Here is a 27,791-nt window from a genome sequence, read left to right on the forward strand (position 1 = left end):
CCCACTCAACAGAGCTCACATTATGCAATGAAAAAGCAATCTTTTGTTGATGCTGTTACGAACTGACTGTCAGGGGGCAGAGGAAATTTTGCATCCAATACAAGTGAGACAATGACAAGCTTTCACAATAGTCCCAAGCCGTTTCTTTTATAGTCATGGTTGAAATTTATTTTTTTCTCTCCAAATAATGTCACATAACAAACACTGAACGGTACAAGCCAGTCAAATCTACTGTCCTTTCCTTTAAGTGGATTTTGATACAGTGTGTTTCATTTAACTTCATCCTCAAGTCATGTTTTGGAGTGGTGAAGTCCAACATGAAATGTGTGTTTCCCAGTCCCAGGGATGATTGCACAGGAGCACCGCACACTGCCTGCACGCAGCAGCCACGCGTTTGGGGCCCTACCCTTGCTTTAAGCACATATTTTAAGTACTTTTTCAGACAGCCCTGGCAGCAGGACACAGGCAGGCAAGACGGCATCGTGTTTGACATCATTACACTGTCCTGCAGCAACTGCTCAGATACCATGAGGGCTGGATAGGACTGTTTTCTGGACTACTGCTGATAAATCCAACAGCACTTTCTAATGAGAAACTCCAAAAATGGCAACTCTGATACAGTGCAGTGCTGCGGAGAGATAGCAAGAAATCAAGAACAAGGAGCTTGAGGACCAAACTAACACAGACACACCACTGCAGGCAGCAATAGTCTCCAAAAAGCACCTAAATTATGCCATTTATATGGCAGGTCACCTACAGTAAAATGTCTGTCAGCAGCAAATTCGTGTAGCATGAAATCCTTCCTATCTTCTTAATATTCTTGGTTGTTACAGATGCCAAAGAATATCTGGGACATGATCCAAAAATACTTTTTAACTTTAAATAAAGCCCAGACATATGGTAGTGATACATGTGCAACGTAAAAAACCAAAATGAGCGAAAAATAAAAAAAGCAAAGACAGAGAAAAGGGAAGAAAATGATTGTATCTATACATGAAATTGAAAACAGTTGTATAACTTAACGACGACTGAGAGAATTATCATCACTGTCCTGGAACAACTAATTTGAGGTTTATGTAAATGGTGAATTTTAATGAACAAATGAAACCAAAATCCATTTATCTAGCTTACTGGTTTCCTTTCTGAGGAAGCTCATGCTTAGCAACACAAAACAAGTCAAGAGTTTCAAAACTAAAGCTAAATCACAACAAACCACTATACTTGTAAGAGCAAGGCATTTCTCAGCCCAGCCACCTGCCCTGCCTGCAAGGAAGGCAGCAGGTCAATCTTCCTCCTATTGCAGCAACCAAGAGCTTTGCCACTAACATCAACCACCACCAGCTCACAGTTCTTGAAATCCCTGGTCTAGTTCTCTCGGTGACTTTTTTCCCTGCTGAGCTGTGCTGGAACGTGGCCAATTTTGAAGGAAATTACTATTTTAGAGGACTCCTGTGCCTGCCTCTCTCTCCTGGCTTGGGTCTCCTCCTGGGAGAGTGGGGAGGCTGAAGATAATTTTACCCTTGGGGCTGCAGCCTTGTGATGCACAAACCTTAGGTGGTGCTTAAGTACTTTCCTAACACTGGCTTTGGAGCAGATGCTAAAAATGCAAGTCTTAAGCTTCAGAAACAAGAAAGACATTTTAAAATATTCATTGTCTTAAGAACCATTAGTTTAAAAGGCTTATGTCATGTTTTTGAATGGCTGTTCCCAGTGTGATGATACAATTACAAGAGTCCATGTTGTTTCATACTGATCATCTGATAAATGCATTTACTTCTACATCAGTTCTTTAATCTCAATCACATACATTCTCCTTTCTTTAGAGAAAAATAAACAAAAACCTGAAGTTTTGGCTTCTTTGGATTCTTTGGCTTCTGTGGTTTTCTAAACCACAGAAAACTAATCAGATAACAGAAGATTTCAAGGGTTGCAAAAGCAAACCTTCTGGCTGAACATAAGGTGCTTTTGGCCAAAAGCAAAGGGGACAGAAACCTCAAGAGTTTCACACTGACACTTCTACACTCCTGAATGCAATTACAACCGATGTCCTCTCCACACGGCAGTCTACTCCTCCTCCTTGGCCAACCCAACTTACCTTGGGAATCACTGGGTTACATTTGAACACTGGCACCCTCAAAGGTTAAAAGAGAAAAAAATGCTGAAAGTTGTGGAGTTCAATCAGTTTCAATCAAATCAAACAGAATTGATTTGAAGTTGTTCACACATGGCTACAAGCATTGGAGGAATCTGCCCCACAGACACAACTACTCTTTTTATGCATTTTTCCTTCTCTTCATTCTACCACGTGGTGGTCCAGCATTTTACTCCAGTTATCTATGGACACCACTGTAAGTCACTCCTGCAATCAGAAGGGTCTAAATGAAGCTCAGTAGTTGTCAACAATGCTACACATGAGTTTAAGGCAAGAACGGAAGTACATGTCATGTAGGGAGCTGTCAAAAACACGTAACATTCCAACATGAAGTTCTGTGAAGAAATAACAGCCAAATAAAATAACCAAATAATCCAGTCATTAAAAAGTATACAGATAAGTAAAAACAAAGTCCATATGAAAGGAACAAAATAAAAATTCTGGAACAAAATTTGAAAACACTTTTTTTTCACATAAAAATGAGAAAGCATATCAACTGCAATGCCAGCGTGTTCCAGGCAATGCTCTTTAATGAAAATCAAATTAAAGCACCCACCCTTTTAGAAGCATAAATAGGATATGTGGATGGGCACTAATGTATTCCACAGTAGGGCTGCGTGTGCCAATTTGTCTTCTCAAGATGTTGTTAAATATCTGGGAAACGTCCTTTTTCCCCTGTTAAAGAAGCAAAACATATCTTCAATGAGAAAAAAACCATGAACAAATGACTATTCACTATAATCTCTACTTAAAGTAGAAATGAAATTGAAACCAAACCAAATCAAATCAGTCTCTTTTTCTGGGTTCTCCATAGTCCCACCACCTCACACTTGCTGTTTCTTCAGCGCCACAAGAAGGCTTCCTCCGACGGGTGGCTCTGAAGGCTACTGACCTCCCTGCTCCCATTTACACCTCTCTCTTTCTACATGAAGATGTGCATCTCCCTTATTATCTCAAGCAAATCCCTGGCTATATTAAATAGCAACAGTAAAGCATCAAAAAAGCAAGCCACTACCCCAAGCCAACATGTTTTTGCAGTGTGTACTATTGCTCCCACAGCCTCCAAATGTAAGTTGTCAAGCTAGTACCAAGTACACCACCCCACAGCCTAGATTTACAAAGCTAAAGCTTTTTATTATTCAAATGCAATCAATGCCAAGTGTTACCGCATTTTTGAGAATGAGGGTTAAATTTAAAACTGCACCCATTATTTCCCCGTGAGGAATGAAATAATTACTGCTGATAGAAAGGCTGTGTCACGTACATGTCTCTGCTTCAGTCACAACTAAGATCCTTCACTTCATCCTCATTTTCTCCTATATACACACATCTGCACAATCACATTTTATCTTCGAACGCTTCCCTGTGCAAATAGCTTTTCAGAAGGCCCTTCCAATTTATGTTCTATTCAGCCACAGGGTTTGCCAAGACATCTTGCATTAGAAATCCTCCTTCTCCCTCACCGCTTTCTCCCCTGGCCACGGGAGACAAATTGAGACCACTTTCTTCCAAGGCCACGGGAGGCTGCTGTGCTAATGACCAGTAACCAAGGCACTGAGTCAACAGCGGGTCACTATGCACAGGGCAAGCTAAAGCAAAAGGTTACTTATAATCTGGACGTGGTCATTGATCTGTCTCGAGAGGACAAACATTCCTTGGCGGAGAACTTATTGAACGCTTAAAGCCAAGGAGCAGATAGTTTCACACAGAGAGAAATTCCCTGGTTTCACCTCTACAAATAAATCACTGCTGAGAAACACAAAATATTCTGCTTTCCTACTTGTTCCAACCCAAGCCAGCTCGGAGAATTGGGGACTCGGGGAATTAAATAGGAAAATGAAATCAGAGCAGGCCAGTCCATCCACCTTTGATGCAACACTTTTGACCCTTGGACCTTCTCTTAATTAGGCTAATTCTTTATAAAATCATCCCATTCTCCTCTATCTTTACAACACCCATAATGTATGTCTGGAATCCTGTGATTCCCAGCGGTTCCAGCAGTTACTCCAAGACAAAAACAATCCAGACAGAGAAGAGCTGTTGAAAGGGCGAGGTAAAAATTGCCAAAAATTAAGTGATCCTTTCTGCTATGCCAAATTTTACATTAGTTACTTAATATTAGGTGCACTGCAGCATTATATCCAATAGTAGATATATAGAGAGAGATATATATCTCACAGAGATATATGCAGTTATGTCCCATTTTCTAGAGACCAGCAATGGTGAAAGCCAAAGAAGTTGGTCTCTCTGTGTTCTCCTGGAGGAAATGGAGGTAGATAGGAGGGAACCAAGTCAGACTTCCCTCACCACCAGACATCTATAAAAATTGTAGGAATACTTTTGCAACACCTCTCACCTGGATCTGTGATTTGATTTTGCCTTATAATGAAATACATATGGCCACTGAAGCACAAGAGAAGGCAGCATGGTGAGAAAGTGGCTAGACAAGATCAAAAAAACTGCAAAGAACACCATTATATAAAGAACAAATTGCATGATACCAATACCATAATTCAGCTCGTATTCCAAGACAAAGTAAGGGAAAGCTTCTGACGTCACAAATCTTGGGCTTGTGGCTACTTTCTACCACTCAGAGAGTGGCTTTACAGTTTGTGAACCCAAAGACTTACATGCATTTAGTAACATAATTTCTTTTAATTAACTTTTCCTCTATGCACATTTTCTTCAGTTTTTCAAAGCTCAACAATAAGACTCGAGTCTCTGCTTCTGCCTGTTTCTTGATGGGGGCATTAGCTCTGGTCTCACACTTCTAAACAGCCAAATAATGCAGTAGTTTCCCTTCTGTGGTGTATCTGCTAACAGTGTCTTCTCCCCCTCTCTTCTTTTTTCTTAACAACAAATATATAAATATTGGATTTTTAGGGGTTTGGGTTGATGGGGTGGTTGGTTTTTATTTTTAATTAAGACATTTAACAGTAACCAGTGGTGGCAGGGAGAAGACAAATGAAAGGACCTGAAGAAATTCTAGCATTACCAAAAAAATTACTCCTGAACTTAAGACCTGAGGAAGAGTGAGAGAACTCCATTTAAAACATTTCCAAAAATTAATACAAAATAAATAAATCAGTCCCTTGAATGATGGCTTTAGTGGGGGTGGGGGACAGAGGGGGAAAAAGAAAACATAAATCTCGCATAATTCCTCCCTTTCATTCATTTACAAAGTGAAAAGAAAAGGAAAGTTACAACAAATTACTTCAATATAATGAAAAATCTTCCACAAGAAAGTAACTCCCACAGAAGGTGGCCCTGAAAGCACTGGACAATCTCTCCAGGGAATTGATTTTTCAATTCAGTGCTTGTCCTGTTCTACGCACTGGGTACTGTCCCTGCTTCAGACCCCAGCAGTGAAGGTTTGGTTCCTGGGAGCTGGGGATTTCTACCTGCTCGGAGATGCTCGGACACTTGTGATGATTCACCAGCGCCCGGGAGCCACAGAAGTCACAGGGCTCGTAATAGCAGTCCCTGGGGAACCACTATCCCAGCTGGCTGTAGACCACAGGAATACTATAATGACCTGCCAGTGACAAAGTTTATTCCCAGAGGTCAATCAAAAGGGTTTATATTTATCCTGAATTACTGCAACCTGCTCTAGCATAACTCTTCTCCTTAATTACAAGCAACTAAGTTGTCTTAGTAGCTGTCTACTAAGTTCTTGGCTTTAACAACAAAACTGGCAAGGAGTTCCAAAGAATATATAATTATTTTTAAAAATACATGCATTAATCTTTTCCCCATATTAACCTTTCTGCTAGCGAAAAAAGTGATATTCCTTTCTTCTTTTAACCCAAAGAACAAAGTGGGGGCAACCCAATTTACCTTGTCACCTGCTGTCAGTTTTTAACAATTTTTCAACTCCTTTCCTCTCAAACCATCCCAATTTTTTTTTTTCAAACTTTTTCACATGAGATTTTCCCATGCTTCCAGTTAATTTTATTGCATGTCCCTGGACCCCTTGTAAATCAGACACACTCTTCAGAGATGGTGGTTGACTCTAGTTGTACTATCCCAAAGCAAGAGGTTAATCACTGCAGCTTACAAGGTCAGTCATGGAGAGTATTCTTGGCATCATTTCCTATCTTGTTTGGATATACATGGCAATATTTCTTTCTTGCTTTTGTTTTGAGAAAATGAAGAGATTTAAATCAGATGCACTGCATTTACTTCCAGTATATGAGCACATCTATCAGGACACTGACCGAGCTACAGCAGCTACTTTCTTCTGCATGCAAAATACAGTTTTGAGTACAATAAAATTATTTAGACTTCAGAAAAATACAGCTATACTCATTGACGACACCGAGAGAAGGATATGAAAACGTTTATGGATGCTACCTACCTCAAAATCTATCAGCTGCAGGTTGGCAATAAGCGTCACTAGAAGGCCACTGTTATAAAGCTCTTGTGCCAGCTGAGCCACGATTTCTGTAGGTGGCTCCTTGTCTGTGGTCCCACACAGAATTTCCTTCATGGCTTGCAGAGATTTTGAAACTTCCTCCGATGCCTTTTAGCCAGCAGATAAGGGTTTTGTTTTAAAAAAAGAAAGAAAAAAAAGAACAAAAAAGTTTTAATTTAAAAGACAAGCAGTTCAAAACAAAAGCTACTAATTGTACTTACAACGGTCATTATCTTTTGAAAAATGATTTAATAATTTTATGTAGTCACTGAGGAGCACTCACACTGGATCCTGCAGGTCCTACACGAGCACACAGATATATTCAATTTAAACACTTACAGACCACAAGCATAAAAAAGGGGCAGGAGTGCAATCACCAACTGGCATCAGCAAGATCCTTTATGGGTTTGGAGACAGGCGCTGCCCTGCAGAAGTGGCAGCAATTCCACCATTGCTCCCCCCCTCCTCCCCGCTGGCTCCATCAACACACGTGGGGAAAGAGGTGCCAGATGGAGGTAACGAACCAGTGGCCGCTTCCCCATCAACTGCTGATGGACTGTCCCACCTCCTCTGCTGGTAACCCACATAAATCCCTGTACCCCTGCCAGCTTTGCATTGCCACCACCTATGTATTTCTCCCCATTGTGTGTGGTTGGAGTCAGCATCTTCCACAAGTGATTTGCCTACTGAGCCCCCAGGCACTTCAGTCTCAGGTTGGGAAATGAATTAAATTAAGCAATTTGCTTTAGTAAAGCTCCACAGCTCCCACAAAGCTGGGACAAGCAGCTCCCACAAAACTCAAATAAGTCTTTCATCTTTTGCTCCTACCTAGTGTATGCTAATTCTGTGCAATGTTTCAGGTTTTACTCAATGTAGAGGACAAATCAGGAATTACCTTACAAAATATCTTGACCAGAAAGCTTACAACAGGAAAATGAAAGAGAAACGCATATAAACAGGTAACAGCTTGGTGATCCTGGCAGTCAGCAGGTTTAAATCAGATGTGTCCCGCTTCCCAAGGGAAACAAACACTGGCTAAAGAGCAGCAGCACTGGCTCACACCTTCCTCCCAGGTTTTCTCCACTTTGTATAAATACAGATTCCATGGAGCACAGGCATTATTTTTTCACGTGTGTGCTTTAAATCCCACCTGCTCTAGCCATGGGGTTATGGAGGTAATGGCCTTTTCTGGGCCAGGGTATATTTTATACCTGAATGACCCACAGCAAGGCTGGTCGGATTTTTTGGCAGGGAGTGGGAAGGAAGTAAGGGAGAGGTTTGAAAGCAACACTGAGAATGACAGGAAAGTGCCAGGCAAGATCGCCAGAGATGCTGAAGATAGGACAGCATTTCACATCTATATTGCAAAACATTTATTTGAAATGAATGTTTCATTAGCTTAGCAGGAAAAAAAAAACAAAAACAATCAAGATATGCACAGAAAACCCAAGAGTCATTTGTAAAAGCTAGCTGGACATTAATGGGAGTTCAAAGCCAGATCAATAATTTCAATACATCTCTCACATAAACTAAAAGGAAAAATGCCGTGCTTTCAAATACCACTCCATTAATCTCCAAAAAATAACCCCACAGTACTCAGGAGAGGCATCTCTCAACTGCTGCTGATCTCCCATCACTTTTATACTGATTTAAATCACAGAGTTTATTCACATTAGTGAATAAAAAGCCTAGAAAAAGCCTAGAAATCCTAAAAAAAAAAAAACCACCACCAAAAAACATCCCCACAAACCACTAAAAAGCCACTTTCACATTGCATCTACCTGGAAGATTCAAGCATTGACTTTGCACAGCATAAAGAAATTATCTCCCCCAATCTGTACCTACTCTTGGTTTTCTGCTAGTTGAGATAGGTCAGGATGAGCAGTGTGTAAATGAATATGACTATGTGATAACTTTAACCACAGCAGAAGTCTTGTTGTTCCCTACCGTCACTCAGCAAAAGAGCCTATTTTTACCTCAAATGTTAGTGGCATGTCACTAGAGATATCCCACAGAGTACAGATGGGATTAACAACAGGGGTGCTATCTTGGAAACTAAAGCTCTAAATCTTGATAAGAGCTGTGCAAATATTTTCATATCGAAAGAAAAACCCATACATTTTTGGCTTTTCACCCATTCTGCTTGGTAGAGTGTGAAAATCTCTGGCATTCTGTGGGTAAAAAAAATAATTAATACCTTTCCTTTCAAGTATAAGGAGTCCTTCCCAATATGTCAAAAAATATCTGCAAGACACAGCTTTAGGTTAAATTCTCAACAAGGAGGACAAAAAGTAAAGCACTGCAGGAAAAAGAGAAACTACAGAACACTGGGGTGTTGATGGGCACAACTGGGCACCACACCTATATTTCTCTAATCATCTGCCACCCCATCCACTCATCTTCTCGGCTTTTCTACATGCAATTTACATTTTGTGTAAATTTCCTCCCCCTTCATGTCCTCTGGATAGTCTGTGGTTTGACATTCAACCCACCACCAAAAGCTATTCCTGGTCAAGTTTAAGGATTGTCCTTCTGTGCCTATTCCCCACAATCTATCTGGAGAAAAAACACAATCCTGAACACAGATTCTTAAATTAACAGCCACTTCTAGACCCCACTTTGACACTTCCACTTAATCCTACAGCAGTTTTAGAATAATACTCTAAGTACATAAGCACTGTTTCTGGGATGGAAACTTGCTCATGACTCAGGAGGAAAAAAAAAAAAAAAAAAGACATTCCAAGATCTAAAGACTCAAGATCTGTCCAAAACAAACAACAAAGCAAACAAATTCACTCGAATACATGGAAAATACAAGATGACAGAAATATAGCTGGAGAACAGCTTGTTGTAAGAAGCCAGACTGGTCCTGACTCCCTTTAGGAAAATTTGCAAAACCCAAAAGAATTTCAGTGACAAAAAAAAAAAGAGAGATTTGATAGAAACTCCACAAACTCTAATATGACTTCCATATTACTATTTACTCTCCATCAGTGGCAACAGCCACAACAGCAAAATGCTGCAAGTCTCACTTCAGCAGAAATTATAGAGCAAAAGAAAAGCTTTCATGAAATATCTAAGCACTTTAAGCCACTTGTCTTGTTCTTGCAATTAAGTACAATTTTCTTTCCAGAAGATTTTCCTTCTATGCTCCAGCTACAAGTCCTTTACATCATGACTGAATTTATGTCATTATAGTTAGAGAAGCTGGTGTAAGCAGAGGGGAAAAAGGGGGAGAGGAGATAACTGAACCCAGAATCCCAAACAGAGCAGCTTGTATCTAATTACATACAAATGTCAAAAGTGGGATACGCTGAACTTTGGACAATTAAAGGGACAGGGACTACAAAGCACAGGATGAAATGCAAGCTGATTCCCAGCACATGCATCAATGTAACATTTGTGCTGCTGTCACTGCATAGACATCAGGATCTTGACTTCCTACAGCAACTCACAGATTTCTAGTCTACAGGCATCTCAGTTCACAATGTCCAAATTTGGGAGGATTCAATTCCACCACAGAACACAAGAATTCAGGGTGTCACAAATGAGTTACAAGGTTGACTTGGAATAGCTGTGTAAGGGGAGTGAAGGAGACCACAACCTGTACTGACCTGTGCAGTGAAGGCAGTTTTTTCAATCATGGCCATTTCTTCTCTACTTTGGCCTAACATAGGACTAACAAGTTATTTCATTTCCAACAAGAACTAACTCTTTATCCACATAGTATAGTTTATAGAGGTTTCTGGGTCCATTCTGAAACATACCATTTTGTGTAAATATTGAAGCCTAACAATTCTTGCATTATTTCACTAACCCTATTGGACTAGATGACGTCCAACAGCTTTGGAGCTTGAGATGTGACAGCATAGAGTTACATTATAAACGTGCCAAATCATCCCTGCTTATAAAGGTGGGAATTTGTATCTCTCCAAAATTAATGTCTCTCCAAACCTACCAACAGCTTCAACAACAAGAGCTGGAAACTTTATGAGTCGAAGATACTTGGTCTCAAACCTGTTTTCCTCATAGACCAAAACCTTGTCATTGTTGACTTAATGGGTTCATAACACAAAGAGAGGAGCTTACGAGGACATTATTCCCTGAAATTCTATACGGAAAAAAAAATCTTCCCTGAAATACCTCAAGACTCTCCTCTCTACAGCCTAATACACAGGTGAAGAGCAGCCAATTTTGTTGCATTGGGTAACATTCTTTATAAAGAACATAAAAAAAATAAAATAAATAATGAAGAATGCCTATTCTGAAATATTTCCACACTCCAGTGTTGATCTTCCTTGCCCACAGTGCTAATATTGGGTCCTTTGGTTTAACTTGCTTTGACAGGCCTAGAACACAATTTCTGAATTTTACCTATTTTCTTTGACTGATCTCTGCAGGAGGGTCAAAGAGCATGACAGTGTTCTTAGGGCAGTAATTTAGCATTATTAAGGAATGCTGCAAAACAGTTATTTTTTTCTCTGTATTTCACAATTATACAAGACAGTTCAATAAGGAGTTTCTTGTTTTTTCATTAAGGGATTACAAATAAATCCTCCAAATCTTCTAATTTTTCTCTTCTTCTAAAATCTTCCAGAGAGATTGTAGAGAGTGGCATGGAAGGCTAAAACAAAGGTCTTATCTGTTGTTTGCACAGAAAGCTGAATTTTTATTTCCATAATTACATGAGTTAGGACTTTCCATACTCAAAGGCTAAGCTGTTTTATCTCCAGCACTGCTTGTGCGTGATGTAGCAAAATAAACAAAGCAGATCTTCTGCTTCAGAAATCAAAACTTCATAAAAGGCAGTTTTTGAAAAACCCTATTTGCACACCACAGAGATGCTTTACCAAGAGTCCCCAGCTTCAGCAACTTAAATTTCTACCTATTCCAACTGGCTTAAGAAAAGTTACCTCTACTTACAAACCTTGCCCTTCCCCTTTCCTTAACTACTTATGACAATTTCACATTTATCTTGAAAGTGCCAATATTAAGTGCTCATGACCCAATGCATTATGCTTGCCAGAGAGACAGAGAGGTGGATCTCGTGTTATGCAATGTAGATTCATTGCTCCTTTTTCACTCCTCTCCAAGGAAGATTACAAAAACAGTAAGGGGAAAAGCAGCGAGCCTTGAATAATCAACAGTCTGAGCTGCTGCACCTGAACTGCAACTTTTCAAAGCTCTCAGTGGGTTGTCTCTATTTCACCTCTGTTTCACCAACAGGTTAGAGGTTTCACATGTGTGTACGTATGTTACGGGTCAGAAGGGTTTATTCTTACTTTTATTCATCGGGGACTTAATATAACATTTATGACCAACCATAACAGTGAAGAAAAAAACAGATTGCATTAACTTTTTCCACCTTTCCAAACTCAGATACCAAATATACATAAGAAAAATACAGGATGCCTGACATCTAGCATCTGCGTAGCGATCAAGAAATCCCCAATTCTTCATAAGAATATGGCAAGTAGGACCGTACTGCTTCTGTTAGTGTACTAGCATATTTCCACGGCAAAAACATTTTTCTAAACTGTTGCTATCTTGCAGAGCAGCAGATAGTGACACACACAGATGCCTGCCAGCGTGATGTTAAATACTCCAATGTGTGACTCAGTGAACTGCCAGTACTCCACAGTATACATTACAACCAAAACCATAAGGCTCCTTGGTCTGGCTTTGTCTTGTTTTTGCTTACAGTCCTGATTAAAAATATTTGCACTGTGTGATTCAAACCCATTTTTCTCCTAAAAGAATAGCACCAATGCAACTCTGTTTACACACAACTGTAAGGACTCCCAAGAAGAGCCATTAGCAGAATGTGAATCCAACGTCTGTGTAGCTTCAGGATCATCCCAACTGATTTATTCTTGGTACAATTTAATGCTAAATGGATATACAGGAACAAATTGTGGACATTTTGTATCAGGAGGCACGAACTCTGTCATTTAGCAAAATATTATGGCCTGTTACTCAAGGAAGCTGGCAAAGACAATGTGGCCAAGAAGGCATGACAGGGAAACGTGTTTTAAAAGGACATATGGTTAAACGAAAGAGACAAGTCTGCTCCACCTGGACATAAATTCCTTTCCCACTGTTAATCCTACACTAGAGGCAGAACCAAAGGCTGCAAGGTCCTCAAAAATAAGAAAAAAGCAACCAAAAGAGACAGGCTTTAAACTCTTGGCACCAGCACCTGATAGTATCTGGAGTTTCTCCCATCTCTAGAGCAATAACAGGCCTTAGCAGAAGAGGGAAGTTGAAACATGAAACGCTCCACAAAACCCCAGGACATGCCGAGCTGGCAGGAAGGGGTGCCAAGCCCTTCTTATCTCATTCCCTCGGTTTCAGTGCACAGCAACGAAGTCGAAGGCAATTTTGCAGCCGAATTTGGCAGCTGCAGAATCGCATCCAGGGGTATCGGCGCTCGCAGCGGTCACGCAACCGTTCTTCCATGCAAATGCACAGCACGTCCTCCCCACCACACCTCATCTCACACACCGGTCCCCAGCCGCTTCATCAGCCCAGGAGCCAGCAAGGTGAACGGGAGCTGATAATGCCTTCACTGCTGCCACGTAAAAAAAAAAGCTGGATTTATTGATATAAATGTTTGTTCTGGAAATCTTAAAGCCTTTTAACTGCAGCCTTAATAAAATGCTGCTCTCCTGACCCTTCTGAACGATACCAAATTTGTTACAGTACGTGGAGATGAAAGAGAGGACAGATTACAGCGACCTACTCGAACAAGCAGTCTCGTTAGATATATTTGAGTGAAAGGGGAAGAAGCTAGACATTTCAGGTTATTTTACATCTAGCCTTGGTACATTTCTGAACGGTGACTAAGGGCACTGCGGCCTGCCTGGAAAACACTCAGCACAGCACCTGGGACCAGCTCTAACTCACTTGGGGTCATCTTTCAAAAAAAAACCAAGTTTGGATCAGCGGTGCTAGAAACTCCAAGTCTTTCAGCCCATCTAGGCCAAGTTTCAACCGACCCCAGATCGGTTTGCTGTGCTAAATTAACAGCCTGTGACACTTTGAAGGCTTTTGCTGCAGGGCAGGTTCAGAAAATGTTACCAAACCTGTAGGCATGGCAGATGGCACTGAGTCACGGGTGCCGCACCCGAAGGTGTTTGGTTAGCAGCGAGAAGGTGATGTGTTCAAGGACATCCTTCGGTGACATACTGGAAGCCACCTGTACCTCTTTGTGCTGACCGGGCTTGGTGGCTGAACACAAGGCCTTGAGAAGTTGGGACGTCACTCCCCCTTTTTTGTGAGGTGGGAGGGTTATCAAAGATTGAAGCAGGCTGCCCAGGGAAGCGGTGGAATCACCATCCCTGGAGGTATTAAAAGATGGGTAGACCTGGTGCTTAGGGACGTGGTTTAGCGGTGGTTTTCGTCAGTGTTAGGTTAATGGTCGGACTCGATGATTTTAAAAGTCCCTTCCAACCTAGATGTCTCTGATTCTATGTTCTTCTACAACATCTATCAACAAAAGACATGGCAGCGTATCAGTCATACACTGTATGACCAGCGTGTCACATGCTGTCCATTCTTCCTCGGGTTCAACAGATCTGTCCACTTGATATGAGAGTTCCTCCTCCGCTGCTCCCTACAGGAGTTCATGCCAGAAAGAAGGAAGAGACTCTAAACTCTGAAGGCTTCATTTCCTAAGTATTTAAATACTTCCCTGCTTTTCTACTGAATTCCAGAATGGATATTTCTCATTAAATCCAAGCACGGTTTGGTTCTGCATGACCGAGATAAACATTTTATGGCATTTATAGAATTCTGTAATAAAATGTAATTAATTGTTCTTCACTGCATCAAAGCCTGAACAGGATGTCAGTAATTGTATGTGCCACAGGAACACCTTATTTATTTCAGATGTTGGAAGAGAGAAAGATTGTTGATAAAGAAGACTTTAGTCCACTTTTCCAGCTCTGTCTTACCCTACTTAATCTCCCAATTGTTACATTAGATTTGGCAGTGCTGCAATACCTTCTTTAAAATAGATGCTATTTTAAAAAAAAATTAAAAATAAGGTATTAGAAAGAGCGCTTCAGAGGTAGAGGAGCCACATGTGGTGGCACTTCTTAATCTGTGGTCTATCAACCATCAGAATGTAGCTGAGAAAATGGCAAAGCTTCAAGCACACATGCATCCATGCAAGCAAACAAACAAAAAACTCCACCCATAAAACAAAAATGAGAACCAAACATTCAAACTTAGCCTATTTTTCAGTTGAGTGTTTAAAAAGCATTATGGCAACACTACACACATTAGTATGTTTTTTTTTAAGTCGTCAATTCTGTATTATTTAAAAACAGCCCCTCCAAGGCACAGATGGTTCCTGTGAAAGTTGCACAAAGTTGTATTAGAAGCATCAAGCTTCTCCCTGTCTGACCTCGCATCCCCCACCCCAGCTGCTCAGGGCATCTTCACCTCGTACTTAAGATTTCTCAACTGGGAAAGGAAACGAGAAGGTTCTCCGCTAGCCCTGCAGTTAATTTAGGCTTTGCCACACTTCTCTGCCAATTCTGGCTGTATTAGCAGCTTTTAGCTGTCTCAGCCCACATACCACATTGGCTGTACTACAATAACAGCTCAATTGTCAGAGGATAAATCTTCTTGTCTAAGCATCTGAGGCAAGTCCTAGTTGGAAGCTATTCTGCATGCAAGCAACATCAGGGATGCTGTGGAGTTGTACCCCAGAAGTTCTGGAAACCTTGGTTTTATGGTGAGGCACAACAGTACCCCTCCAGTTCTCACAACAGACAAAGAGCCAGAAATCTGAAAACCTGGAGAGTCCTACTTCCCAAAATTCTGCATTCACAGGCCCACAGGGTCCAAAACCAGCTCTGGGATACCCAGGGTCTCTGCCTCCTGCAGAAGTCAGACTTCTGGGCCCTTTTATGAAAGCTTAACACATTTCATCTCCCTTTGGAAATCAAATCAGAGGTAAATTTTAAAACCTTGCCAGGTTGTGAAGAGCACAGCGTACAGCACTGTGCTTTGTTCTGGTTTGCTTTTGTTTTCAGTTAAATTTTTCTAATCATACTCATGAAAAGAAAGATGTTATTCATTAGTAAGTGAGTCCGTTTTGAAAGCCTGTGTGCCATTGGAAGTCTCCCCATCATCTTTTCTTCTCCAATTCAAAAGGCAAACAACACTTAAAAATGGTTTTACTAAGCTCACAAACCTCTATGGATAGTAAGAGATGTGATGGGGTGATTGTTTTTGCAAGAGTTATTTTTCCTGCCATTTTGTACAGTTTACTAAAGGTATTAATTATGATTTACTTCCCTAAACTCAGGACCATGAATCTGGTGATTTTTCTAACAGGTATTTATTTCAGGACAGCTCAGTGCAACACTTCAGCTGAAAGGCAGCCTTACTGAGGAGTCTCACATCTTCCCTTCTGAAAGGAGAAAGGCCCCGTGTGCTGCCTCTACATCGGAGTGCAAAGTCCTGAGTCAACAAGCCACGTAAAGCCTATGTGTAAATACTGTCCAAAAAAGGCTGCTTTCTTCACTTTCTGCTTTGTCACTGAAGTGACTGCCTTGTCCCCTCTTCCTCCTCTCCCCTGATCACCCACACTCGCTCCAGGAACAGTCTCCATACCGTAGCAATAAAACACAGCAGAAAATATTGAAAACCAACCTCATCCAGTGAAATGAGTGTCGTTATTAAATTCGTGAGCTGCTTCCATCCTAATACGCTGGGGTAAAGCTCTTTTGCTTGGTGAAGAAAACACATGCCAGCTGTTCTGACTCTTACAAAAAATTTACATTGAGTTCTCAATTTTCTAAGCAGTCTGAATTTCTCCGCCTTTGTCACTGACACCCAAATAAACAAACCAGCTCAAAGCCAAAAATCCTCAAAAACACAACCCAGAGGAGTCATGCTGCAAAGCAAATCGAAAAGAAATCTGAGTCTAGAGCTTCTGCTTTGAATGTCTTCTTTAATCAGGCTCCAAAAGATGAATTCAGCAGGGGAGGGCAGATTCTGCTGGTTTATTTAGTTACTTATTTTAAGTTTTAGTTCAGAGTCAGATTCTCTCAATGCTCTTCAGTTAACTGAAGGTATTTCAGCATGAGACATCAAATACCAGAGGCCTCCCTGAAATCCGTGTGACTGATCTTACATAATTAACACACACTGAGCTACTTGCTTTGAACCAATAAGTTTCAAGAGGGTTTCAGTAAAGGCAGGAAGGCTCTGTGCTTACCTTTTGGGTTGGGTTCGTTCTAACGCAGACTTCTGCACAAGGTGGGGGAAGCACAACACACGCACACAAACATCAGCTGCACAAAAACTGTGCTCGTGTCACTTATCAGAAATTTCTATTTTCACTGACCTTCAGTTTTAACTTAAAAAGTTTGCTGTTAATTAAAATCATATACTTCTACTACAGTAATAATATAGAGAACCAGAGTGTCAGATTAAAAAAAAAAAAAAAAAAATTATTTGATTTTATGTAAGCATGAATTCCTAATTGGGAGCATTTTGTATACTCTACAGGTCACTGGAAGAATGGCAAAAGTAACTCCGGGCTGTGTCACTGTGCTAAAGGAGAGCAACAGTATTAGCAAAAACCTAGTGCTATAATTAGAATACAAGTAGTGCAGCTCATTTAGGAAGCACTAGCACCCAGAAAATTGGAAAAGACAGACACAGTGAAATCTCTTTTATATCCACCTGCATGCATACAGGTTTCCTGTTTTATGTGAACAATGTTCATCAGAAGTAAGTTTCTGTTCTGTGAGTACCCACACATTAATTTGCAGTGTCACTTGTTATCCTGCTAAATCAATTAATGGTATAATAGTTTTCAAGTAGCCTTCCAAGCTGTTCTGTTAGATGTGTTACTACTTGAAGTAGTAGGAGACCACCCTTTGTTTTGGCTGAGGCTCCTACATCTCAACATTTTCTGTTTGACCCCCAGATCTGTTGTACTTTCCTTATGCCCTCTGATTTCAGCAGGACCATTCAAACACAAAGATACTTACGTGCTTGCAGAATAGGGGCAGTAAGCAAACACAGTTTTATTCCCCTTATTCTACTGTTTCCCTGGCATAAAAACCTTATTTGCCTTCTACAACATTACCTCATACCTTGTCTGTCTTTTTTTCTTGTTTTTCCAATATGGCCATGTTTTCTTTCAGAACTTTCACAATCTCAGCAGGGTTTTTGTGCGATTTACTAAACAAAGGCATGGTTTTTCTTCACCTGGATTTCTTCCTTCAGGATAGAAGAAGATTGCCTTAAAACAAACAAGAAACAAAAACAGCTTTTAAGGTTTATAAGAAAACGCAATAAAAACACACAAAGACATTATGAACAAGAAAAGGTTATGCCTCAGGAATTATATTTTGCTTCAGCTACTCAGTAGAGCAGTAAAAGTTCTCATGTATGTTACAAACCACCACTAGTACATGGAAAGCAGCTTATGTGGCACCTGCACAGGAGCTGGATGCTTCCTAAAGCCCCCTGGACTACAGGTCAGTGCTCCAGTGAGTCTATGCCTACGTCCAACGTTTTTTGGACACTACGTATCTGGCAGGCTCCTCTAGATTTCTGATGCCAAACTTCACTGCTTCATCACGATGCAGATAACTAACTGCAGATGCCAGCATACCAAAAGTGTCCTTTGTTTAGAGCATCACCAGATAAGGCCCCAGCTTCTCTGCCATCGCTCCTTCTTCAGCTGCTTTTTTTCAGCCCAAAGCATCTCGAGAAGCAGCAGCTGAAGCTACCCCCTAAGTCTGACAGACTTAGGAATCTGTGGGTCAGATCTCACCTGTGTAAAACGTTGCCTGAATTAAATAAGGAACAGATGGTCAGGCCCAAATATGGACACAAATGTTTTCAGTACATTTAAATGAAAGACTGAGCATTTTAACAAAAAAATGCATTTGTTAAATTTAAAATATTCTTCCTCTATACAGTTATAAAGGCAAATACCACAACACTGTTATTATATATCTGAAAGAAACCAAGTAGCTTCATTTCTGATCCCACATATCATTAACCTGTGAATTTCCATGGGTTTTGCTGGGGGTCCAATACCAATATTTACTGAAGTCAGTGGGCAGACTACAGATGGGGACATGCTCTGCTTAAGGTAGTACCACTTTCCAGGGAGAACACCACACCATTCTGGACTGTATTCTGGTTTGTCCAGTAACAAAGAGGTTAAAATAAAAAAGAAAAAAAATTAGCAAAAATAATGTCAAACTTTCATCCCTTTCCTCAACAAAAGACAACCATCACCATTGTTCCACACGCATTTTCAAGACTAGTTGTGAAAACATAAATATATATGCAAACCACTTCAAACTCCTTATTCTTCTTCAACTTTTACAATTTAAAAAACAAGCTTTATACGAAAGGTTTTAAAGAACAGAAATAAATGAGCATAATACACACAGTATAAAGAAAGCAGAATGGTGTAACGTTTTCCCAGTTGTCCCAAAGCACCGACTCCCCTCACGCCTCCTTATTACTACTGACACACTACAGAGTCCACCAGGAAGTATGATCCCATTTGTGCCATACATCCATGTGTTACTAATCCCCAAATATCGTATGAAATTAATACCCAGATTAGATATACGCTGTTTTACAACTATAAATAGCAAACATATAAAACAGTCAAGTATAAAGTTCAAACCATGGAGGAGTACTTAAAATAAATAAATAAATAAATAAATGCCTATACAGACTCTGTCCTAGCATCTTATTAAAAACATTTCAAAATATTTCTACAGATTATCTTTACAAGAGAAGTTTCTATGATACACAGGAAATATTTTCAAATGTCTTAAACAAAAAAGCTCCTTTATAGTATCCAGAGTAGGTGAATTTGTATTTAGCTTCTCGTTTTTGCTACTTCAGTTTTAGAGAAATATTTTCCAATTCAACACCTGAAAGCTCACCTCTTTTGGATTTCCATTTTCAAGCTCCTCATGGTTCAGTTCAAACTCATTTTTATTTCTGCAGTTTTGGCTACGTAACCTTCCCGACTTGGCTGAGCTCTGAGCTGAGGACTCCTCCTCCCGTGGAGCTCACAACTGCGAGCTTTGGCAGCCCCATCCCACCAGCAACTGAGCAGAGTCACACCTCAACTTGCCAACGTGCAAGACTGAAGGCTGAGTATACTAATGACTAACTCCTTTGGGCACGTTCTGCTACACGCTAGCACTGGAAAAGACTGGGATGTCGGTATTATACAATAAATTTGTTTAAACATAAAGTGCCAAGCACCCTATAATCCTGCATGTGCTGCAATTAGAAGATTATTAATTCCCAACACACTTTGAGAAGGACCTGATTCTGCATGTTTTTATTAACTGTGAAGATACTGCATGAGGATGTGAAGATGCAAGAGAGAGAGTCTGAGAGCAGCAGCTTAACAGGCACATTGCATTTCAAAAAAGAAGTATTTTCATCCAAGGTGGGGTAGGCTTATTCCGATTGCTGAAGATATCCCTTCATCTTCCCCTTCTAGAAGTCTCCACACAAGCAAAAACAAGGGGGGAGATAATCTGATTTTTACATTGAAATACTCATGAGCTAGAAGTTCTGAGATTTTTAAAAAAAGAAATGTTGACTATAAATTATAAATACATTTTTCTCCCAAAACTAACTTACGTAGCTGTCTAGATTATGGTGTCTGTATTTAAATAATCACTAATTTTGCCACAAAACTCCAACAGCCAGGCTAGCACCATTCCACTGTATAGCTCAGCCTCACCACCAAATCACCACAGCACTGCTCAGTGATAAAATACCATTCCCCTTCACTACACACCCTACCAGTGTCCTAATCACAACAGCAAAATCACCGTTAATAGGGCAGGAAGGGACTCAAGAGACTGTTTAGTTCATCCCTCCACTGAACAGAGCCAAGTCACTGCTTCACTCCATTTATCAGTCTTACATACAAAGCAAAGCATGCGCTGTATGCAAGCGGAGGGAGACAGACAGAAAAAGGGGAAGAGCTCCAGATGTGCATCAAAGAATATTTTTGGATTTACCCTTTTTTGGGACACAGTTTTTAACCCATCAGCAGCTGACAAAAGATGATCCATACAGAAAATATATACTGGTCCCTTTTGCTTCTCCATGCAGGAATCTCCTAGGGGGCACATGCTATTCACAAATAACAAGTAGAAGCAAACGGGAGTAAAGTCCCTTTTCTGAGATTTGGGAGTTCGACCCCTTAGTCTTATGGCTGGCTATTTCATAAGGCACATAGCAAAACAAGGACTCCTCTCCTCCTGCTTTGCTCCTCAGGCTTGGATTCTCTAGCATCAAAGACAGCATGAGCTCTTGCTTAAGCTCTAAACACAGCTGGAGCATTTTTGTCCTGTCCTCCTCCTTATATCATCTCTCTCCTCTATAAGTTTTAAGTTGGAAGGTCTTCTCTTCAGTAGAGGCACTAATTTGGTTTAAATTCCCTATTCCTTTCATCACCTATTTTCAGTTCAGTTTTTGGAACTTCGTATTTTTCAGGTGTTTAGCCCTTTGTCAAGGTTGCTTGAAATTGGCCAGTAAGTTCAGAAGTTACCATGAGAAGTAGGATGAGAGATGGACAGCATGACCACAAAAGCCTCGTTTCTTCAAGAAACCAGTCTAAAAATAACTGAAATACAAAGATAAACGGCAACTGAAAACAATGCAACACAGGCTTACCAAAGGTAGCTCATACATCAATCCCTTACTAATATATTTTTAGACAGAGAAAACACTGTAGAACCCATGCATCTGACATGGAAATACACTAAATTGAATACAATAGAAAATTAACTAATTGAAGGAAAATTACCATGTAAAGGGAGAACGATCATCTAAGAAGGTAAGAGCAATTCGGAGACAGGATCTTACTTTGGGAGGAATGGGAATAAGGGCCTACCCAAAAATTGTGGTGACTCAAAATAGGAAGGTATTATCAACACAGAAGAGGACTGGAATATCACTACCTGAGAAACTGTATGGCCTCAAGGGCTGAGATAATAAAAATGGGATAAAAATTAAGAGTGACAAGTATCAGATAATGCTGAATGGGAGAAAAGACAGAGAGGTTGTAGATGCCCCATCCCTGGAAACATTTAAGGTCAGGTGGGATGGTGCTCTGAGCAACCTGATCTAGTTGAAGAAATCCCTGCTCATTGCAGAGGGGGTTGGACTAGATGACCTTTAAAGGTCCCTTCCAACCCAAACCGTTCTATGATTCTATGAATATCTGCTTCAAGCTGAGGACTTACCAAGAGAAATGACAAAGATAGATACTCACCCACTGCTACCCTGGTGTTTTATGGACAGTAGAAAGACATAAATACCCGATGAATTAAGAAAGTAACCAGTAGAAATACAAAGGTATGCATGTCTTTGTACAAAGTTTTGATGAAACTTCATGTGTAACATCGTACACAATCCTGAACACCCACAGTCAAGTAAAACCCACAGAGATTGGAGCGGGTGGAGAGAAGGACCAAACAAACGGGAAAACCAGCATCTCTAGGAGGCTAAAACTGCTCACCTTGGTAAGCTTAGACAAAAAATACAGAGGAACCCAAGAAGTTATTTCAGCTCAAATAACAATAACACTTTATTTATGCCGAACAAATGGCTATAAACTGCCAATGAATAAACTTAAGCTGAAAATATAAAGGTTTCCAACTGTTGGAGCTTTGAGACTGTGAAATGACCTGCCCTACCAGGCACACTACAGAGCATCTGTTCATAAATTTTTGACAGTGCTGTCTGGCAGCAAGGGATAGGGCTGAATGAGCCCCTTTCTTTCCTACTTTCTAGGAAAACTTTTTCCATCTAATGGTTATTCAACTGCATATGTTTTTATAACATCAGAAACACACTGTGGACGCTCCTGCATTCATAACTGGGGACCAGCCAACTTCTGAAACATTTAGTTGTGATGATGTTATTTCACTGGTGCTCTCATGAGGAGCTTGTGAGACCAAGGAAAGAAACAGCTGTGTATCACCAAACCGACTCTCCTGGCCTTGGAGGTCATCTCTCCTGGTTGTGGGGGGAACGCCCTGGCAGCGCTGTAGGAGGAACAGTGGTTTCCAAAGCCTGCTGTTGCCATCAGTATGAACAGGACATTTCAGCCGCCAGAGCTAGAGAGTCCAGCACATTTTATGAGCCATACTTAAAAAAAAAAAAAAAAATCTTTCAGGGAATATAATTCCGTCTTTGTCTGGGAGAAAAAAAAAATGGCTCTGAATTTATTTTAGGTGACAGAAACACCAAAAGGCAATTTTAAAGCACCAGTTTCTAAATGTTTGGCTATTTCTGTTCAAGTCAAAAAAAAATAAAATAAAATCACACAGACTAAAGCAGCAAGTTGAATCTAGAGGTGGACAAAGTTTACAAGATGTTGAGCTTTTGGGTATTCAGTAGCCTGTCAAAAGTAACATAACACCCCTTCATACTCAGGGCATGCCTCTCTCAGAGGCCGCCAACTCTGCAAACATTTAACCAAGATAGAAAACACACTTCCATAAAAATCTATATATACCTTCTGCTACTCTGCCCGCTCTCCAAAGGAGAAAACGAAGCACAGAAAGATTAGAAGACTATCCCAAGGCCACATAAAATAAAATAATAGTCAGTGGCTGTGTCAGTAATGAAAGCTAGGTCACTCAACACCAAAGCCTATGCTAGGTCTTCAAAATATCTCTTCTGCCAGTTTATGTGCTCATAAAGGGAATGCACTAAAATAAAATTAGTGTAGCTTAAGCTCTTTCATACAACTATAAAGTACACTAAGAGATCTAGTCCTGTTTATAGGCACCCTGCCCGATTTCTTCACTCTTAATCATAGAATTTCTCAAAAGTTTACAGTGCAACTGAGCTTGTATGCAAGATGAAGGAAAAATGCAAATGGCAACATCACTCTACACACCGACCCATCCCATTATGAAGTGGCTCAGCAACAAACGTTGCCTTCTGCCCACAAAGGCAACAATGAGAGAGGGCACATCAGCTCGTCCATGCACTGTTCGCAGATGTTCCTCCAGACAAGTCATTTGCTCTTCCAAAAATGAATGTGCAAAAAATTTCCTTCGCTTCAAGTATTAGACATCTGTCTTGTCTTAGTTCCTAACCTTCATCTACTTACCGATCAGAACCAAAACATTCAGTAACTCATATTGAGTGAGAGCTTCTCTAAGGGAAAAAAGACCTTCATTTTCCATTCATCCCAGTGTGCCTAAGACTGACATATTTTGGGCCTGAATGAGCACACTTTCTTCATAATTTTGCCTTCATAATAAAAGAGATGCCTTATTCTCTCATTTCCCCTCTCCCGCAATATTTGGGAAAGCTGTTGCAATTACAGAGTCATGTACTCAAACCAGGGGATGGAAGCCATCTGATCACCTGGAGAAGCCCGATCCATGCAGTCCACTCACACAACCCACATTTCATTCTGTAAGCAGGAGTAAGGGCTACACAACAAATAACTTCTCTGCAAATCCTCAATGAGTTGCAGATTTTGGAATGTACATTGCAAAAGAGACAAGAGATTACCAGGAGAGAGAGCAGTTTTATGGTCAAGGTGAATGAATGCTGTCTCTGCTTGGCAACAAAACTATTCCAAAAACTCAAAAATTTACTCATCATAACCCTTGCTGTTGGCTACATGGAATGAAGGTGGATATTGGCTGAAACTTCACCTGAACACACAAAACATCGCACCAATGCCCAACATTGCCACAAACGCCTTTTTTTAATAGGTGGCAAATATTCTGAAAATCAGATGTGGAAAATAAGTAGGCACCTGACCACCTCTACAGAATGAGAATAATATCATGTAGTTGTTTGGTACTGTTACGGAACTGAAGGCATTCATGGTGATGCTCCACTCAAGTGCTGTGGTATAGCTCTATGGAAGCACTCAAAGAAATTAATAATTCTGCTTTTTAATTGAGTGCTTGAATGCCCATTCATTAAAAACCAAAAAAACCTCTATAGCCTCTCAGCAAACATGGGGGATAAAATGAAACACTGAATAGCTATCTGGTCATGGAGGCTGCAGCTTGATAAACGCTTTGTTTCATGATGGTGCCACCCTGCCCCACGTCTGTTCACATTCCTACAGCCTCTGTTGGGGTGGTACAGCTGTGGCCACACAGTGAGCCAGGCCAGGGAACCAACCCAGGTTAACAAAAAATAGCCTGGTGGGGAAAAAAAGGTCACACAGGTTTCCAGTCCAATCTCCCCACGGTCTTATAAAAAGCTGTACCAGCACAAGGCGACAAGAAAGGGATGGAAGGAGAGTAGAGAGATGGGGCTGCTGGAGCAGGTGCTACGGCTCAGATGTTCACCAGCCAGACCAAGAAGGAGGCAGCCATGATGGGAAAGGGGGTATAAATGTGTGATGATATGAAACAAGACTGAAAGTTATTATAAGTATCCTGAGTGGGGTACAGAGTGCAGCCTACACTGGCACAGGAAAACGCCAGAATTAAAGTTAGGAACTTTTTGAGTGCTTGACTCCACCGCCTAGTGTCCTTTTATTGCAGCAAGTCCTGTGCTGCCATATCTATTATTATTATTTTAAAATATTTATTATAAAATAATATTTGCACACTGAAATGCCAGATAACATTCAGGTTCTGAACCCATGCAGAAGTGGCATCCTGTAGAACCATACTCACACCTGCATCAGTCACCTCTGGATTATCCGTGCTGTAGAGATGCTCCTACTCATGCTAACAAACTAAATAGTAGTAGGTTATTACCTTATGTTGAATAAAACTAGGAAGATAAGAAACCAACAGATTTTACAGCAACCAAATATGCAGGATTGATGAGTCGAGAATATTTGGGAACCTTATTTCTATTTGTCACCATGAAGGTCTTTCAAACCTAAAAAAAATAAGAACTCAACTCCACACCTAACTGTGGTCCATAGTAAAACTCAGTCATGCAGAAAGAAGTCTCTTAACTAATGCCTCTGAAGTACACACAATTCTAAGGTAACAGCCCTTAATAGCTTTTCACTTAAGTAAAAGAGAAACCAAGTTAAATCTCCATTTCTAGTAGTAATAATAACTGTAAAAATAATGACGACTGGAAATATAATTTAAATAACATAGGGAGCAGCCAAGAGGGAATAGGACTTCCTCTAAATCTATTAGTAAGGAATGCGAGTACTATTTTTGCTTTTTCTTCAATACACAGCATTCACTTGACCACGTCCTCAGCAAGCCTGCTGGGTTACTTTCAAATAGCTTCCTAACACATTAAAATAATTTACTACAGCAGTAATTTCACTTTACTACTAATATTAGCCCCCAAAAGCCTCTTTGCTCAGGAAAAAAAACCCTCCCCTTCAGTTCAATGAAAGTTGTGCCTGATAACGACTTCAGGAATAGCCCACTGCACAGAATTTCAGGTTGACAGAGACGTACTGACTACAAATAACGAGATGGTTAATTGACATATGCCGTTTCTTGTGACAGCTCACGCGCACGTTCCATCTCCCCATCCTCTCTCCCCGTTCCCCGCTGCCTTACGCAAGGGGCCACGCTCTCGTTCCTCCGCATCCCGAGAGCCAGCTCGCAGCTGCAGGCAGGCAGGCAGCGGAGAGCAGCGAGGGAAAATGATATATTGCAGATATTTTATTTTTGGAAACGGCACTGTAAATAAAGCCATTTCCAGAGATATTCCATGGACACGGAGCGCTCGGTCGCGGAGCCAGCGCCTTATGTAACAGGAGGAGCATTGTTTAGGGTCGCCTGCTTTAAAAAGCCACTCCTGGTAACACAGTTTACAAAGCTATAAAAAGCTTCCAGCGTTAACTATTGAGAACAAGCAGGCAAGTGGCTCGTTACGAAAAAGGCTGGTGCTAACTGGAGAGAAAAAAAAAAAAAAAAAAAAACTTCTTCTGCCGGGGCGACCGTCAGCCCCTGGGAAAGCCTCAGCAGAAAGGATGGCTGGAACACGCACAGGCGCTCGCAAGCAGCTGTAAATTTCCACTCCCAACCTCGCTCCGGAGCTCCTCGCCGTTCCTGCTCCCACCAGCTCCGTGGCTGCGTGTGCAGTTTTTTCCTCACTGCCCTCCCCGCTTCCCACTCCCTCGGCTCGTCGTCTGGCTGGCAGGCTCACACCCACCCACCCCCCCACACACACACCCCCTTCCAACTCCAACGTCAGAGGAACGCCTGGAAAAGCAAAGGGAGAAGCGATCGCTCCGCCGAGAGGTTCCTCCGGGGTTAAGGGAGGAGATGGGAGGATTTCACATCGCTTCTGTATTAAATCACGTAAGTTGCCGTCACTCAGAGGGACATCCCCTCGGCTGACACTTACTGTGTGGGGAAAGGTGGGGGGTCCTAGGCAGCCCCGCGCAGCCCCATGGCCAGGTGCTGAAGACAGGTCTGCCGCCTCCCCGCAGCCGCCGTCACTGAGCTTCCATTTGATTCCGCGTTATTCCCCCTTCTCCCCGGGCGGGTTATCGACACGTGGCAAGAGACAAGGGATCCCGCCGACTCGGCCTCCCGCTCTTCTTCTGCCGGGGCGACCGTCAGCCCCTGGGAAAGCCTCAGCAGAAAGGATGGCTGGAACACGCACAGGCGCTCGCAAGCAGCTGTAAATTTCCACTCCCAACCTCGCTCCGGAGCTCCTCGCCGTTCCTGCTCCCACCAGCTCCGTGGCTGCGTGTGCAGTTTTTTCCTCACTGCCCTCCCCGCTTCCCACTCCCTCGGCTCGTCGTCTGGCTGGCAGGCTCACACCCACCCACCCCCCCACACACACACCCCCTTCCAACTCCAACGTCAGAGGAACGCCTGGAAAAGCAAAGGGAGAAGCGATCGCTCCGCCGAGAGGTTCCTCCGGGGTTAAGGGAGGAGATGGGAGGATTTCACATCGCTTCTGTAAGTTTCCATTCCCCTCTGAAGTCTGCTGGTGGAGGGGAGGCATCGCTGACGGCTCCTCGCACCATCACGTGGCAGAGGCTGCTGGAATTAAATTATTCACCTTGCCGTCCTGCTGGGAATGCAAATAAGGCAGCCCAACTGCCGGCTGCTGGTACAAGATAATAATTAAATCAACATGCTCACACACCACATCTTTCAGCAGAGTCCTGCCCGGAGCAGCCAAAGTTTAAACTCCTTCCTACCTGACTGTAAATTATAACGTCAAGATAATACTTTTTCACAATAATACTCGGGGGGGGGGGGGGGGGGG

General features: G+C 41.5%; 1 protein-coding gene across 2 annotated transcripts in view; it reads right to left on the reverse strand.

Moving 5' to 3' along the window:
* CAB39L (calcium binding protein 39 like) overlaps positions 1–27,791 on the reverse strand; it is a 62,972-nt gene that overhangs the window by 17,657 nt on the left and 17,524 nt on the right. The window contains exons 1-4 of one of the 2 annotated variants that reach the window (XM_014966106.1): positions 26,916–27,321; positions 17,687–17,835; positions 6,510–6,674; positions 2,709–2,827 (exon numbers count right to left, since the gene is read on the reverse strand). In XM_014966106.1, coding sequence (XP_014821592.1) covers positions 2,709–2,827; positions 6,510–6,674; positions 17,687–17,788 — 386 coding nt within the window. In that variant the 5' untranslated portion in view covers positions 17,789–17,835; positions 26,916–27,321. Of the gene's footprint in view, positions 1–2,708; positions 2,828–6,509; positions 6,675–17,686; positions 17,836–26,915; positions 27,322–27,791 lie in introns of those variants that run through there. The other variant, XM_014966107.1, reaches the window with a different exon arrangement.

This window comes from Calidris pugnax, unplaced genomic scaffold, assembly GCF_001431845.1.
Source record: "Calidris pugnax isolate Ruff unplaced genomic scaffold, ASM143184v1 scaffold20, whole genome shotgun sequence".
In the NCBI taxonomy this organism is placed as follows: domain Eukaryota; kingdom Metazoa; phylum Chordata; class Aves; order Charadriiformes; family Scolopacidae; genus Calidris; species Calidris pugnax.